The 16,554-nt window shown below is 38.3% G+C and overlaps 1 protein-coding gene across 1 annotated transcript in view; it reads left to right on the top strand.

The window, feature by feature from the left end:
* LOC127656993 (coiled-coil domain-containing protein 102A) overlaps nucleotides 1-16,554 on the top strand; it is a 117,976-nt gene that overhangs the window by 52,196 nt on the left and 49,226 nt on the right. The window contains exons 2-5 of the mRNA XM_052145608.1: nucleotides 7,052-7,817; nucleotides 9,789-10,006; nucleotides 11,013-11,121; nucleotides 15,333-15,449. Coding sequence (XP_052001568.1) covers nucleotides 7,143-7,817; nucleotides 9,789-10,006; nucleotides 11,013-11,121; nucleotides 15,333-15,449 — 1,119 coding nt within the window. The 5' untranslated portion in view covers nucleotides 7,052-7,142. The remainder of the gene's footprint in view (nucleotides 1-7,051; nucleotides 7,818-9,788; nucleotides 10,007-11,012; nucleotides 11,122-15,332; nucleotides 15,450-16,554) is intronic.

Consider the following 16,554-nt stretch of genomic DNA (forward strand, 5'->3'; position numbering starts at 1 on the left):
TCATGGAAGAAAATATTCTGCGGGCCATTAAAGTTTAGCGAAAATCGTCAAAAACCCTGGCGGTGGCTGGCAACTTTTTTTTAAAAACGCTGGCGGGGAAAGAGTTAATGGCGCACCAGTGGAGTGAGTCAGCAGCCACATCACTGAGGGAACTCGCATGGTCCATTCATACTTAGGGCGTTGTGAAGTAGGCTCACCAGCGCCTCTTCTTCCTGAGATGGCTTAGGAAGTTTGGAATTAACCACCACATCCTCACACGGTTCTACACCAGCACTGTACAGAGCATCATGACTGACTGCCTCACCGCCTGGTACGGCAATAGCACCACCCACAACCGAAAATCCTGCAAAGGGTGGTGTGAACTGCATTATTTTGCATTGTTTTTTATTCTCCTATAATGCTCTACAGATCCTTCAAATTCTGAGGACCACATGGTGGAATCTCTCTTTCAATTCACCCCACAGGTGTTCTTTGGGGTTCAGGTCAGGAGACTGGGATAGCCATGGCAGTACCATGATTTTGTAGTCAGTGAACCATTTTTGTGTTGACTTTGATGTGTTTTGGATCATTGTCTTGCTGGAAGATCCAATCAGGGCCCATTTTAAGCTTTCTGGCCGAGGCAGTCAGGTTTAGATTTTTTTTATCTGTTGGTATTGGTGTCTGTATCCAAACAAGATGGCATAAAACAGCCCCACAACATTCTGGATCCACCACCATAATTAACCGTGGTCATGAAGTACTTTTCCATATGGCTACCTCTATGTCTGCGCCAAACCCATCTCTGGTTTTTGCTGCCAAAAAGCTCTTTTAAATAATAAAAAAAAAAGGTATGGTCCCATTTGAAGTTCCAGTCGTGTCTGGCAAACTGAAGATGCTTGAATTTGTTGTTGGATGAGAGCAGAGGCTTTTTTCTTGAAACCCCCCAAACAACTCGTTGAGATGTAGGTGACATCTGATTGTAGTTTTGGAGACTTTCTGACCCCAAGACCCAACACATTTTTGCAATTCTCCAGACTTGATCCTTGGAGAATGTTTGGCCAATCGAACCATCTTCCTCACCATGCTTAGAGACAATGTAAACACATGTCCTCTTCCAGGTTAGGTTAAAAAATATTAAATATGAATGGGAATATACTTCAAATATATTTTACTCATAAGAATTTCTAGGGGTGCCAATAATTGTCCCACACATATATTTGACAAAAATATTAGTTTTATGATAAAACTTGCAATTGTTTGATATTCTTTAGAGGATATATTTTTGTGAATATTTTGAATGAAAGATCAAAAGTATAAACAATAAAGAAATGTTTCACAGCCTTCTTTGCACATATTTACCAAGGGTGCCAATATTTTTGGCCACCACTGTATCTGTTAAATGACTTGACTGTCAGCTGGCTAGCAAAAAGAAAATACACAAAATTATTTACTGCCCTCAAGTTGTCCCTCATTCTTTTTTCCTCCCATTAGAATCTTAAAACAATATTTTCTTCAAGAATCATAACACTGCTATTTTCCATTAAAAAATAGTTAATATTGGCCACTACTGTCAAGGTCCAAAGAAAAAAAAAATTATTATAAAAATACCATAATTGTAGTCCATACAACACAAAGCTGTTGTGTGGCCACAGAAAGCTTTGACGTAGTGCACTTGTCATATGGACTACTGTTATGATGTCTTTATACTGAACCTTTAAAAGTGCTTTATAGTATTTGTCCTTTATGAAGCTTGACATCTTCTCACTATAAACTGTTCTTCTGTGGAATAGAGCTGCTTAAAATATCTACCCAGCATAAGGGTGAGTAAATGAGTGAGTAAAACTACATTTTCCATTTTTAGGTGAACTACTATAACTGGTGGCTCGTTTTTTCATACTCAAAATAAAAAGCAGAATTTTAGGAGATGCTAAAGTTCAGAATTAATTTAAGACAAAGAAATTATTTAGAAAATCTTAAATGGATTATTTGCATTAAGAATATATGACACTTTCCTTGTCAAAACCTAAAAGCACAACAGCAGTCACAGGTCTTACCATGTTCTAGTTCTAATCTGAGGGTGATAACACTCTATTTTGTGTTTTTTTTTTTTTTTTTTATAGATAATTTTCTAAAAAGCTACTTCAAAAGTCTGCCAGTTAACCACATTCATTAAATTATTTTATGATATACACACATTTGCTCTCTGTCTTTAGCCTGATCACATTCACAGTTATGAATGACATACAAATCATGTACTGTACATGACATTTTCAATTCAAAATGGTGAATTTCGGCAAATGGTGAACAGTTTGCACCCTTGAAAATTTATGTCGGTCAGAAAAACACTTTAATAATAAAACAGTGGTCAAATATTGCATGTTTAGTTAGATACTTTCATCTTACATGACACAAATACTCATAACCTGAACTATTTGCTTATCCACAGTGCTGGAATAATCCACAAGGTTCCCTTTTAGCTTCTTAAACTTGAGTCCCGCCTTCATCAATTTGATTGGTTATCTCATATGACATTGACGAGCGGTGCAGCAGAACAGGAACAAGGATATCAATTATTGAGGGGGACAATCTGTCTTATTGGGGGGACTTGTCCCCCTCAAAGTATATTGTGGTTACGGCCCTGGATTTAAGGGTGTTTTATAGAGAAAATAAATATTTAATAAAACAAAACAAAGATTCAAAATGAATGTGTGCAGGTTTAAACTATTGTCTGATATCTTTGGGTTACTAAAAGAGGTTTATAAAAATAAAATATACAAGCTTACATTTGTTTTGTATTTGACTGACTGCGCATCCACTACCAATATTTCCTTATTTCTACTTCTATTTTAATACTTTTTCAATTGGTTACAATAAACTAATGTAGCCTAATATTAACTGGATAACGGTTCATTTTGTGTTCAAGATTAAATTCAAGTGCTTAACTACATACTTTTTTATTCTAAATGCTGTGTATTTAATGAAAAGAAGAGTTTATAATTCGTCTGTTCAGCTCATTACTTGTCCAGCTTGAGTCGCCAATTCACACACTGCAGTAAATCAGTGCGTACGCAAGGGGTACAGCTTGCGTGGCAGTGCACACTTTTGAAATTGTTTACTTTTATAAATCTAATTTTGAACTTGAGAAGCAGCGTATGCAACATTTTGGTGCGTACGTAACGTTTATACATGAGGCCCCTGATCTTTGTTCGTCCTCACAGTCTGGCTGTCAGCAGTATGGCAGGTTCTCCACTCTCTTGGGCTCTTTCCTCAGCTCTTTCACTTCATTCTTAGAATGCATCATTATAGTTAATCAGAGTATTCTGTGACAGCCTCTGGAGCTAATTAAAAGTTTCTGCCGCCTCCTGTTTTCTCACTAGCACTGTTTCAATTCATACAGTGTGGATTACTGGTATGCATGCAGATTAAGCACTCGTGCTTTGACACTGTGTCTTCCACATCCTGTACTCACTTCTAATGTAATGTCTTTAATTGGCATAACAATGGCATAATTGTTAAGATCTTAAAGCCCATTATAACTATATTTTACACTTATTCCCCATATTAAATAAAATTGAAAAATAAATAAAAGCCTGAATTTTTTTTTTTTTTATAATCATAAGATTGAAGTGGGCAATGCAAAATTGAGTTATGACTGAAATCAGGTCTCCGACTATGATCAGTCCAGTGCTAGGCTTTTATCATAAACTAAAACAAAAACAAAACTAAATGTAAAAAATCATTTCCGTAAACTGAAATAAAAATGTAATTCAACATGATCAGAAATACTTAAACTAAACAAATACATTTTCTTGGCTCTGAATAAAAGAAAATAAAAATAATCGTAAAAATATTTAGTTTTCATTTTGTTACGATAGATTTTAAACATTTAAACCCACTATGATCTTAACATGAAAATGCCGCCAGGTGGCAATAGCACTAGCAGATAGCCTATTGGCCTCATTACATTAGCAATTAGATAGAGTGGGAGGGAATCACTACAGTACATCATGGAGAGAAGCAAAGGAGTTAGAATACTAGGGTGACCAGAAGTTGGTCTCGGTTTTACGAGGTGTGACCCGGTGTCATGCCATTTCTCAAAAAAATGTAATAATGTCCTGGTTTCAGCTGTTAAGCTCACTGATTTCTTTTCTTTTATAAATTAAATATCCTCATCATCCTTCTTGGTATCATGTATGGTATCGACTGCAGGGATGGAAGTATTTATTGCATTGCACGATGATGTTGCTGCAATCCGCTCTGAATCTGTGTATCTGGTTTGACAAAGACTCACGCGCTTGACACTCTCTGATGCTCTCGGTCATCATCCAACGCAAATTAGAAATGCCCAAATGAAAATGCATGTTCAACAAGCTGAAAGAAGCCGATCTATTTCTTTGCACAACACGTGCAAATGGAATTGAAATGTTTTGCCTTCACTGTAAATGTTCACTTTCCCATGGCCACAGTGTTAAATAAGAGATTGCGGTTCATATTCTTAAAGCTGTATTTTTATAATTTTTTTTAAAGTACAAGCACTTCAATGTGGAATTGTATTTTAACTTTTAAGTTCCAATGTTGCAAATTTTGTGTACATTTAGTATAGTAGTAGTATAGTAGTTTTGTCATTTGTAGCTGACAAAACATTTAATAATTTCTAATATCTAAAATGTGGTTTAAATTTATAAAACAATGTATAATAAAATAAGATTTCACATTTGTTATTGAATTTAGCTACATATTTTAATACAATGTATGCATTTATAGTTTAAAGTCCACAGTAACTCTGATAACCATGTGGTGAGAAGAATAGCATCTCAGAATGCCATTTGGACATGCGGGTTAGGGCTTTTTTTGGCAGCACTATGGGGACCAACACAATATTTGGCAGGTGGTTTTAATGTTGTGGCTGATCGGTGTAAATATACAGTATATTCAGTTGAAGTCAGAAGTTTACATACAATTTTCAACCACTCCACAGATTTAATATTACCAAAAATAGATTTGGAAAGTCGTTTAGGACATTTACTTTGTGCATGACATGAGTAATTTTTCCAACAATTGTTTACAGACAGATTGTTTCACTTTTAATTGTGATTGGAATCACAATTCCAATGGGTCAGAAGTTTACATACACTAAGTTAATTGTGCCTTTAAGCAGCTTGTAAAATTCAAGAAAATGATGTCAAGCCTTTAGACAATTAGCTTCTGATAGGTGTATCTGGGTGTATTTTAAGGCCTACCTTCAAACTCCGTGCCCCTTTGCTTGACATCATGGGAAAATCAAAAGAAATTGGTCAAGACTTCAGAAAAAAAGTCTGGTTCATTATGATAATCCATATACTATGATTACTAAAACCAAAACAAAAATGTATAAAAATGAAATGGAAATGTGTCCACACAATTTTTATCTTATTTATTAATTTCATCATGCAGCTTGGATTCAAACTTGCGGCTCCAGGGGTGGTAGTCAGCATATTTACTCGCTTAGCTTAGCATTGTGTCCTTGAGCAAGGCACTTAACTCCAGGTTGCTCCAGGGGAATTGTCACGGTAATAAATGCACTTTAAGTCGCTTTGGATAAAAGCGTCTGCCAAATGCATAAATGTAAATGTAAATGTTAGCTACCCAGGCCCACAATGAATTAAAAATTAAATATTACATTTGCACATTATGTTCTGTGGCTGTAATTATTTCTAGATTGTGCATTTCAATTCACAAATTTTCATTTCAAGTTCATTTCTCAATGATAAGTGGATAAAAATATCTTGTCTAGACTGAACATTTTCTAATATGTGGACTCTGTCTGCAAGTGGTCTAGGATTATACATGTAAATGGTTAAAAAATTTGTGGCAATGAGTACTTTATAGTATATGTGAAGTTGTAATGAAATTTAATGTTTTCACTGCAAATGTCATGTCCGTAATGCTGAAATTACACGTTTATGTCCATAGAAGACAGTGTTATCTGGTTATTTAAACCGTACTTCAATGGACATCTATGGCAGATATCTGTTTGATTAGATTTTCACTGTTTGAGTAGTAGTTTGAGCAGATTTGGGAGCAACATTGAAGACACTTAGAAACATAGTCTGTGCTTACCCACTTTTGAAAAGCACCTACCACCACTGAATGAATGTGAGTAGTGACTCTGGGCTGTCAAGATCCAAAAGACCAAAAAACAGTAAAAGTGGTCTGTCTAACATGCACTATATTCCATATTTTATGGCACAGGTTGGACATCAATTAAATTCAACATGGTTGTTTCTTTTGTGTCATAACCAAATGCCATGACAAAACTGTGCTGTAGTCATCATAGTTTATTTGTGAGCTGCAAATAGCAGTTGATTAATTTGAGAATGAATAACCTAAATTTCAGTCTGTTCATCATGTAAAACGATGATATAGCTTCAGAATTCTTAAAATATAGTGCATGAGTAGTTATTTCTCCCTTTGTGTTCCACATTCTCAACATGTACTGAAATGATAAAGCATATTTTTTTCGGTGTCCTGATGATTTAGAGACATTTTTTGGACCGATGATATGCTCAGTTGCCTTACAGCCTGTAAGTTACAGGTCAAATGGAGAGCTGTTTTTAAAAATATTATAAATCTATTCCTTATTCACCAATCCAACACTCTGAAAAAAAACACTTTCACAAACACAAAGTCCTACTTCCCGTATCTGTAAGGCTGTAACTCTTTCCTCATGCTTTCTCAGCTTTCTCGTTTTAAGAAAATACTGCCTATGTGTGGGAGTGTGAGAAAGTGAGAGCACTTCTAAATCAAAGCTGCATTGGGTTGTCATGGTGTGGTTTGGATTGTTAGACAATTTCAATATTATTGGCCATACTGCGTTTACATGTCGACAGAGACGTTTTCTTTATCGTTTTACTCTCCCTGAGCTCATTGTGCCTCCATTGTTATTCAGTAATTCTGCGACTGGAGGAAAAGAGCTGCTGTATGTTTTGTCTGTTTCAGAGCCAAATATGAATTGTTTCATGACATTTAAAATTTTTGGATTGCTGGCAAATTTTGTTCAGTCTTCTAAACCCATTTTGCTTTCACTTCACAGAAAACCACCATGTTAGAGTGGATCATGGCTTCCTGATCAAATCTTATCGATTGCTATATTCTCTTTCCCTAAACCCATCATTGGCTCAGTGATGAACCACACACCCAGTCCCCACATGACAGAGGCTGCCAAGTCCGGATCAGGCTTGTTGTGCGGTCTGGGTTTGGGCCCGGATCGAGTGCGGTCCCCGGACAGCCTGACCCACACGCCCAGCCCATCAGGAGGAACGCCAAGCTCCAGCCCTCCTCTGCTGCTGTCTCCAGGGCTGGGCTGTGATGGTGGCGGGGACTGGGAGAGCCGCGAGGAGCTGCGTCTCCGTGAGCTAGAGGAGGCTAGGGCACGGGCGGCTCAAATGGAGAAGACTATGCGCTGGTGGTCAGACTGTACGGCAAACTGGAGGGAGAAGTGGAGTAAGGTGAGGGCTGAGCGCAACAGAGCGCGGGACGAGGTCAGGCAGCTGAGGCAACGTCTAGATGCCCTAACCAAGGAGCTGACGGGGGCACGACGGGAGCGGCAAGATCTTGCGTCAGAAAATGAACAGCTGCGACTGGAGGCCCAAATGATCCGGGCTGAACAGAACTCCCCAGTTGATGCTTCCACCGCACCAGCATCAAACTCCTCAATGGCCTCCACACACTCCAACCAGCCAACGGGACCAGACGGCAAGCAGCAGAACCAGGATGAGGAGAGAGTGACAGATGGACCAGGCTCTCCAGAGCAGGAACCTGTGAGAGATGTAGGCACTGACAAACCAGACAAGCAAAAGGTGTGTATTCCTCAACCAGATGTACAAGGACTAAGTGGAGAAGGTCATTACAGTAATTAAGCTGCAATTTTAACACTAACCATTAATGCTGTGTCGATATAATCAATTATTACATGTCTCTCTGGAATACTCTATTCTGATTAATCAATGGTGCCATCTAGTGGTCTGATATGTCTGAGTAACATCCAGGAATTAAGACACAGCAGTCCAGTCATCTGGATATACATTTTTATTAATGTTTTTATTTTATTTTAATTTGGCAAGTAGTCTTGTGATAAACTGGATATGGAGTAGTTAGACGGTCATTATTTACAAAATAAACTCCAACAACAACATTCGGCTGTTAGCTATTTCTTCTCACATAATTACAAAATTTCAATTTCAGTATTTTATGTCCAATTATTTATTTTTATTTGATTAGTAGTCATGTAATAAGCGGGATAATGTATAATCAACCAGATGATATCGCAAAATAAACCCCTTCATTTTGACTCTGCTTCTTGTCGGGGTCCTGATCACCCTGTCGGATTATTTTGCGATTACTGATTGACTGCATATTATCGCTTAAAAACTGTTCTGTCACCTTGAGCAGCATTTTACTTTCAGCAAAAAAGAAAACATTCTCTACATATCACTCCAAATTTGGAAGATTAAAATATTGAAATATCAGAAAAGATAACTTGCAATGAAAGCGTGTGCTCAGCCCACACGACAGACCTTTAGAATAACCAAAATGCTCAACTCTGAGAGATCAACTATGGGCACAGGTAGACAATTTTAAATAGGTCAACAGTAGACCTGGTTTGGTGCACTTCCTTTTGCTTTACCCAACTCTCTGCTTTCGCTTGAGTGCTGGTTTCATTTCTTTTGGCCTATTATTAGAACTACCCCACTCCCAACACAACCCCTGCATGTTTCACCCATGGGGCCACTGATTGCAGCAGTCCCCTCTACCAAGCAGTACCTCTTTCATTCCTAGACTTGCTTAAGCATGTCCGTTTTTTCCTTAATGTGTTTTTAATGAATCTTTCAGGAAAATTACCCCTCACACTTGTGGTTTAATCTGCTGGGTGCATTAACATGAACCTTTTCATGCTGTTTTTATTTGGCAAATAGATTCTAATACCTGAAAAATGAATGTCGGTGTAAGACTTGACCTTCATAGTCTCAAGAATGATTGAGGTATATTTCTACACCGATATCAACAGGAGGTCCCTGTCAACCTTGATGGCTAAAGAGTCTCTCTGACTTCTGTGAATCTGGTGGCAATTACCTGCTAAGAGCAAAACTGTCTTTGCATTTCCTATTAGCCTGCAAATAGATAAACCCATTTTTGTAGATTGAGTTGGCGTCTACATTCAATCTTTGATGAATAAACAAACACAGTTAGCTTAGTCTGATTCAAACTGGACTGTTTAATACTATCCCATTTCCTGAAGCTCCATTTGTATTTCCACACACAGACAAGCTGAGTGCTTTCACATGTGAGACCCGTTCAGTACTTATAAGTACTCGTCTGGGTCCCCCTAGTGGTATTGAGTTGTTATTGCACTCTTACCTCAAGTAATCAGTTGTGACCATGCTGGGGATCTCAGGAAGTTGGCAGCATGTTTTGTGTTTCATATCCGTCTCATGGGGCCAAGTCTTTGATATGTAACCCCTACTGTCTTTAGGACTGTAAAGCCATTTTTTATTATTTTCTCCAAACAGCTTGTGAATTTCATCCAAGCGTGCAGGAAATGATGGAAAAGTGTTATGTAATATTTGTTATGTGGCAGGCATATAAAATGACTTTATTGTGGTTTGGTTTACTAAGGAGAAAAGCAAGCATGAAAGTCCAATAAAGAGCATAAATATTGGAACATTGGAATATTAATTTGTTTTGACTGTTTATTGAAAAGTTTATAGAAAGTTTCTTTCTTGGTTCTTTTCTTCCTTTCTAACTTCCTTCCATCCTTCCTCTCTTCTCAGGAGTTGGAGTTATTGGAGGCTCTTCTCAGGACAAAGTCAGATGCTCCAGACTCATGGGATATTCGCAGTGCCAGTAGCTTGCGTTCAGTTCTCAGTCGGCAGGACAGGAGCAGATTGCTGTGGGAGGACCTAGCTACCCTGGAGGAGGACTCCAGCAAACTCAATGCCCTCCAGCTACGCTTGGATGAGTCCCAGAAGGTCCTGCTGAAAGAACGAGAGTAAGAGATCATTGTCTAGGTTGCACCTATACATGCATCATGGCAAACCTGAACTCAACAAAATGAAGTCAAAGAGCTCATAGAATCATGAAGCTTCTCTTACTAAGTCTTACTACTTTAACAGGGCTTTCACACTGGCAGTTTAGTCTGAAATAGAGCACGGTTCACATGAAAAATGTGTAATACAAAAGCTGTTTTGCTGACTGTGGTAGCGAAACCTCCTTTAGGAGGTGATCTAAGCTTGGTTGCAATGAAACTGTTGCACAGTTCGCATGAGTGAGAAAGCAACCTGTACTCATGTATGCACTTATTCAGGAAGTAAAATAACTGCTGCATGTGTTTTTGCCGATTTGAGCATGAAGACATCATCAGTTACATAAAAATTCACACAGACGTGCATCATGAGAGGCAGGGGAACATAAGCAGTGCTGCAAATGCATTGTTCGCAGCCAGCTGTCTCTTGTGAGCATCAGATAAATTCGCCTTTTCCTGGATATGCATATCTGCTGAATTATGGCATGCGACATAAGGAGGTGCAAGTGTCGTTCACTCTGGTGTGCATAATGACACCAAATTGATAAAAACCATACAAATATAGCAACCTGTTTTGTGTTCACCATCATGTTCACATTTGTGATGATGCAAGTTGATAGGTTCGACAGAATCTGAAAAAGTCTAAAACCAGACATACACTAAGGGAGTTTTGCGAACAAAAGCACTCGGATTCATAGGTGCGGGCTGAGCGCAACAGAGCGCAGGACGAGGTAGCAAACATGCCCAGTGTGAAAACCACCTCAGTGAAATATCAAACAAAGGGACCAGACTCTTGGATTTTTTCATTATACCGAGAAAATTTAGCTTGACTGCTTGTCAAAATAGACAAAAAAAAAAAATACCCCATATGACTAATGACATTGATTTTAGAGATGTCAAATTGATCTTTGTATTATCATGAAAGGATAAGTAGTGTGCATGTCTAACATGCCGTGTCGTGTCTCTTTTACAGCGATAAACATGCGCTCATTAAGAACATTGAGAAGCTGGAGGCAGAGCTGAGCCAATGGAAACTCAAATATGAGGAACTGAACAAGAGTAAACAGGAGGCCCTAAAACAGGTGAGGAAGCCAAATTATTCTGTAGCCACAAAGAGGACTTTCTGAACAACACAGATGAACATACCAAATCAGATCAACATAACCAACTTGCACATAACATTTCCTTTTATTCCTGCAGAGTCTGTCTCCACAAATAGGCATGCATATAGTGCATCATTACAATTACTCATCAGGAACTTGGCTATAGTTCTAAACCAAATGATTTAGCTGTTTTACAACATGAACAGCTGTGGAACATTAGTTATCTTCATTAATTAGCTTAATGACTTAATTTGTTTGATGAAGCTATTTTAAACCAATTGTTTTATTGTTGTTGCTTTTACAGTGCTAAGTCTGGTCAAGACAGCAATTGCGGAGCTTAATTGAGAACATTAGTGTTTTTGGCTCCAATGCTGTATTTGTTTTTTTATATACAGGAAACGCTAATAAATTGGTATTCTCACAAGGAACTGATCTCCAGCTCTTCCATGTCAAAAGAGCATGAAATCAGTGGCCTTCTGTCTGACCTTTTTCTGGCCAATTTATATTCAGATCTCTAATCAGTAAGAAGAAAGCATGAAGATTGCATTGAGTGTATACCTGGGATGCTGTTTAAACAGTAATGAAGGAGTTTCCCTGTTTGCTGGTCACTTGTTGACTGATTTTCCTTCCAGCCATTTAAAAAAAATGTATTGTATGTGTGTGTTTTTAGTGGAATTTTTTTTTTTAGCCTTTATATCAAATTCAGACAAGAGTGTCCTGAATTTTGATGAGTTAGTGTACAGAAGAATTAATAAAAAAAAAAAGAGTGCATGCACCTCATGCATTTCTAAAAGTATACCACCAGGGGGCTGTTTTAGCCTATGGAAGAGATCTTTTGGCATTGTGCATGAATGATTTGTCTTTGCTGCTCAGGATGATTTCATTCATTCAGACAATTTTATGAAAGACGGCCCCACTAACAGGACTCCTTCCATAAAAGCCTTCCATAGACGGAATAAGGAACTGATTCAGCATCATACACCCTGAACTCAGATAATTGCATTATAGTGGAGAGATTGTGAGTGAAACATGTAGAATAGAACAGTGTTTCCAAATCGGGGAGCCATCTGGTGAGATCAGGGGTGCAATGTAAAAATCCTTCTAACATTAAAAAAAACCCATCTTAAAACCCAGAATGTGATACATTTCTCAGTTATAACAAGTAATAATAATAATCATATTACTGCTGTTGCATCTCTCTCTCGCACACACGCAGCATTCCAGTTCATTGGGCTTTATGGATGTTAAGCGCATTGATATACCGTGTCTCTGCAAGCGAGCGACACGATAAACTATCGACAATGCAAGCTCTCAACATCGACATGCTCCCTCAAACTACAGCTGCTTTGATAACAAATGCAGAAATAACAAAAATGCTTTGCGTGTAATCCTTACATAAAGTCGTATTGTGAAGAATTTAGCCCCGTTAAGCCGTTCCTAGTGCCGCCGCTGCTCTAACGTTATTGGCGGATTGCAAGATATCATACTAATTTGACAAGGAATCAGTTCTTTTGCCTCTAACAATACAAATTCTGCAGAGGAGAGATTTATATATCCTGCAGCCGTGCTTAATGCATCATATCATTAAACAAGACGAATGTTATATTAGTATATGAATCAAACTCACTCAGAATGCTGACACTGTTTTCCACGCATCATTTTATTAGGCCATATCTATGTATGTGGTTACAGACAAATGATATAGAACAGTGAAATGAATCACAAAAACATGTAACTTCTCCGTCTTACCTGAATTTGAGTCGACTACAGTATCTCACACTCACCCTGCCTGGAGACGGATGATGTAAGCTGCTCTATCTTCACTCTCATTGGTAGTTGCTCGTGAATGTCGCTTGTCATTTGCATAAAGTTTACATTTTCTCATCTTGTCGCTTCCCTTGGCAATCTCTGTCGCCAATGGGCTCGACAGCTCATGTCGCCGGAAGTAGCTGTGCTCTCATTGAAAATGAATGGGATGGTCTCGCTGTCTTGCGCGATGTCACTGGCGGTGTGAACGGGGATTTAACCTGCGTTCACACTGCCAGCAACACACAGCGAAAAAATGACCTCATCTCATTAATTTTCAATGTATGGTGGCGACTTCCGGCAACATGTGCAACGGCGACCATTGGCGACCGGATGTGGGCATGTTCAGCAATGTGACAAAGTTGAATTTATTTTAACTTTATGCAAATTAAGCGACTTTCGGGAGCGACAGCCAATACGAGAGAAGATGGTAGAGCTCACGTGATCCTAATATTTTAATAATAATATTAATTGTAAAGAAACAGTGCTGTTTAGACTCTCCATACATACCACTAGTGACCTAACCGCCAGCCACTGGCGACATGCAGCGACAAAGTAGCTGGCAGTTTGAACGCAGCTTTACACTTCAGACTACTTCATTATCTCCATCTAAACTGTACAGGTATTTTCTCTGCCTTATGAATTATTCATTTTAATATTAGGCCTTTTTAACGATTTACCTAAATTAAAAACAATATTATTAAAAATATATATGCATAATATGCAAAATATCATCTTATTGTCTATTTTCAATAAACAAGATTAAGTAGCAAGGTCCCCTCTTTCAAGACTTCATCTGTTAATTTTCTGTGCATTTTGTCAACTTTAAACTGGAGAGCATTGACTTATTTTTTTAACTACCTGTAAAAAATGTTTTTAAAAAAAACCTGTCAGAAGTATTTGCCAACAGCAATATAAATGTAAATCAGCAAATGATTGCATGTCTTGCTGGACAAAAATGATTGAAGAGAAGGATCATAATGTAGGTTAAATGCTAAAAAAAGTAATTCCATCTAAATAAAACTAGAGGTAAGAATTGAGGTAATTAGTGGTCCCCTTGGAGAATTTAGATGATATTAAGGATTAGATAAATTTAGTATGTTTCAGTATTATGTTTTTTTATCGACCCATATCCTTGGGGTGCCACAACAAATTGTAAATTCTCAAAGGGTGCCGTGACTGAAAAAGGTTGGGAAACACTGGATAGAAGATAAGACACAGCTATTAAAAAGAGAAGCGCACAAGGTTGAGAGACGGAATGCTATTAGATGAGTAGGAAGAGGGTTGTGTGTGTGTGTGTGTGTGTGTGTGTGTGTGTGTGTGTGTGTGTGTGTGTGTGTGTGTGTGTGTGTGTGTGTGTGTGTGTGTGTGTGTGTGAGAGAGAGAGAGTCCTGCGCTACACACAGTAGTGTAATAGATGAGCTGCCTGTCCTCACCAAGCTGTGTGAGCTCATGACCTGCAGCGAATGTTAATCACTGCATTTGAGTCACAGTACATCAGGTGTGAGACATTGTAGAGAGATCACACTATGACTGCAGTGCTCCTAACTCTTATTGGCAAATGTACTGCCACCGAATGTCATATTAAATGAGCACAGACTTTCACAGAGTTTCATCAACTGTGAAATGAGAGTTGAAAAAGCAAAGACTTTCACAATCAGAATGTTAAATTTGTTTGAATACTAATGACATCTACAGACTATCACATACTTTGGTGTAGTAAAGCCTGAAATGCAGTGGAATACCTTAGATATCCACCAATGAGTGTCAATTGAAGGAAATTATCTGATCCCTTGGATTGCCCATGTATTTTTGAAAAATAACAATCATAAAATTGTATGTGATCTTCTACCAATTCACAACAAGAGACAAACACAAAACAGCCAGAATGTCTTAGACAGAAGAAAACAAGATTTATGAAGTGGCTTGAAACTCAAATTAAATGCTTGTGCATGATCTCGTGAGTGATTCTTATCAGACATTCCAAGAAATACTGTTCAACTAAAACAAATTTGCAAATTCCTCTGGACCATTGTGCAGGTCTGATCCGCAGTTACAGGAAATGTTTGGTGGAGGTTATTGGTGAGAACAGAGGGTCAACCAGTGAAAATTCAAGGGCTCACAAACTTTTTCCACTTGCACTATTAATGTTTACATAGTGTGTTCAATAGTGACATGAAAATGTATTAGTGTGTGTGTGTGTCTTTTGCTAAAGCAGATTGTGTTTGTCCATTTTTATGACTTGGTTAAAGACCAGATAAAATATTCTGACACTTTTATGCAGAAATCTAGGTAAATCCAACGGTTCACATTTTTTTCTTGTAATATATGAATCTAGTTCTTTCCTTCTCATCTTCCAATCTTTTCCGATCTCTTTAATGCAGCTGAACTTGCTGAAGGAGGTGCATCAGGACGAGCTGGGCCGCATGTCTGAAGATCTGGAGGATGAACTGGGTGCTCGTACCAGCATGGACAAGAAACTGGCAGAGCTTCGTACTGAGGTGATACACATATACTCTAGGGGTTGTACAGCCTAGTCAACTAATGTAGTTGACACGTCAGCCTAAATTTGCCTTGTTGCTCAACCCATAATTTATAAAATGCATCTGTTGGAAATACAGCAGGTGTGAAGCACTGAAAAGGTGCAGTGTCTCAAATATAATGTAGGCTGTGATGTTCTGTTGGACACACACAATGCACTTCAGAACTGGTGTTTGTTTACTGTGTTGCTCTGGTCAACAACGAACATCATCAATCTAATGCGTTCTCTATATCTGTACTGCACATACGCATAGCATTGTATCAACGTTGATAATCTTCAGAAAATTCCATAGGGTACTCTGATAGAGATGACTCACATGCTGCGGTAACCTGCAATATATGTAAACTTCAAATATAACCAGAATACTAGTGTTTTGCTGACCTGGATGCTGTTCGCTCCTTCAAGAATGCAGTTTGGTGATAGTTTAGAAAAAGCACTTCAAGTAGACCGTATACATCCAGGTTGACAACTTGTGTGTTTGGACATCTGAATTGAATGCTGTCCGTCCTTCAAGAAAGCGATTCGGCAAAAGTTAGAAAAGTGCTGGAGTCCACTGATGTGACGTAATGCAACCCCATTGTCATCAGCACGCTTGCTGAACAAGCTGCTGAATGAGGATGGGGACCCGTCTGCAGCTACAGGTGGTCCAGGCTAAGCTAAATATGTTCAGACAATTGTGTTAATTTAATGCTTTTTTTACTGTTTGACGAATGCCTACCTGTTGTGGCACACTTCTAATTAAAAGGTTCTTACTAGGAGATAACGTTATGGTTAATGGTGTCAAACTACATACGTGTCGTAATAGTCTAGCTGGCTATCTAATGCCTGATGACATGTGGCTATGTTGATATTATGGTAAAAAAAAAAGTATAATTAGCTAAACCCATTACATTGTAGCGAACATAGATATATCTATTGTGTACTGTAGGATTGTACAGGTAGGGCGGTCGGGTGTGCTGTGTTTTGGGGGTGGAATGATGTCACGATTAGTCGAATTCGACTTGACTAATGGGCTTCACTAATCTACCATTAAAAATCAGTAGTTGTGCAACCCCTAATATACA

Source organism: Xyrauchen texanus, chromosome 2 (assembly GCF_025860055.1).
Source record: "Xyrauchen texanus isolate HMW12.3.18 chromosome 2, RBS_HiC_50CHRs, whole genome shotgun sequence".
Lineage (NCBI taxonomy): Eukaryota > Metazoa > Chordata > Actinopteri > Cypriniformes > Catostomidae > Xyrauchen > Xyrauchen texanus.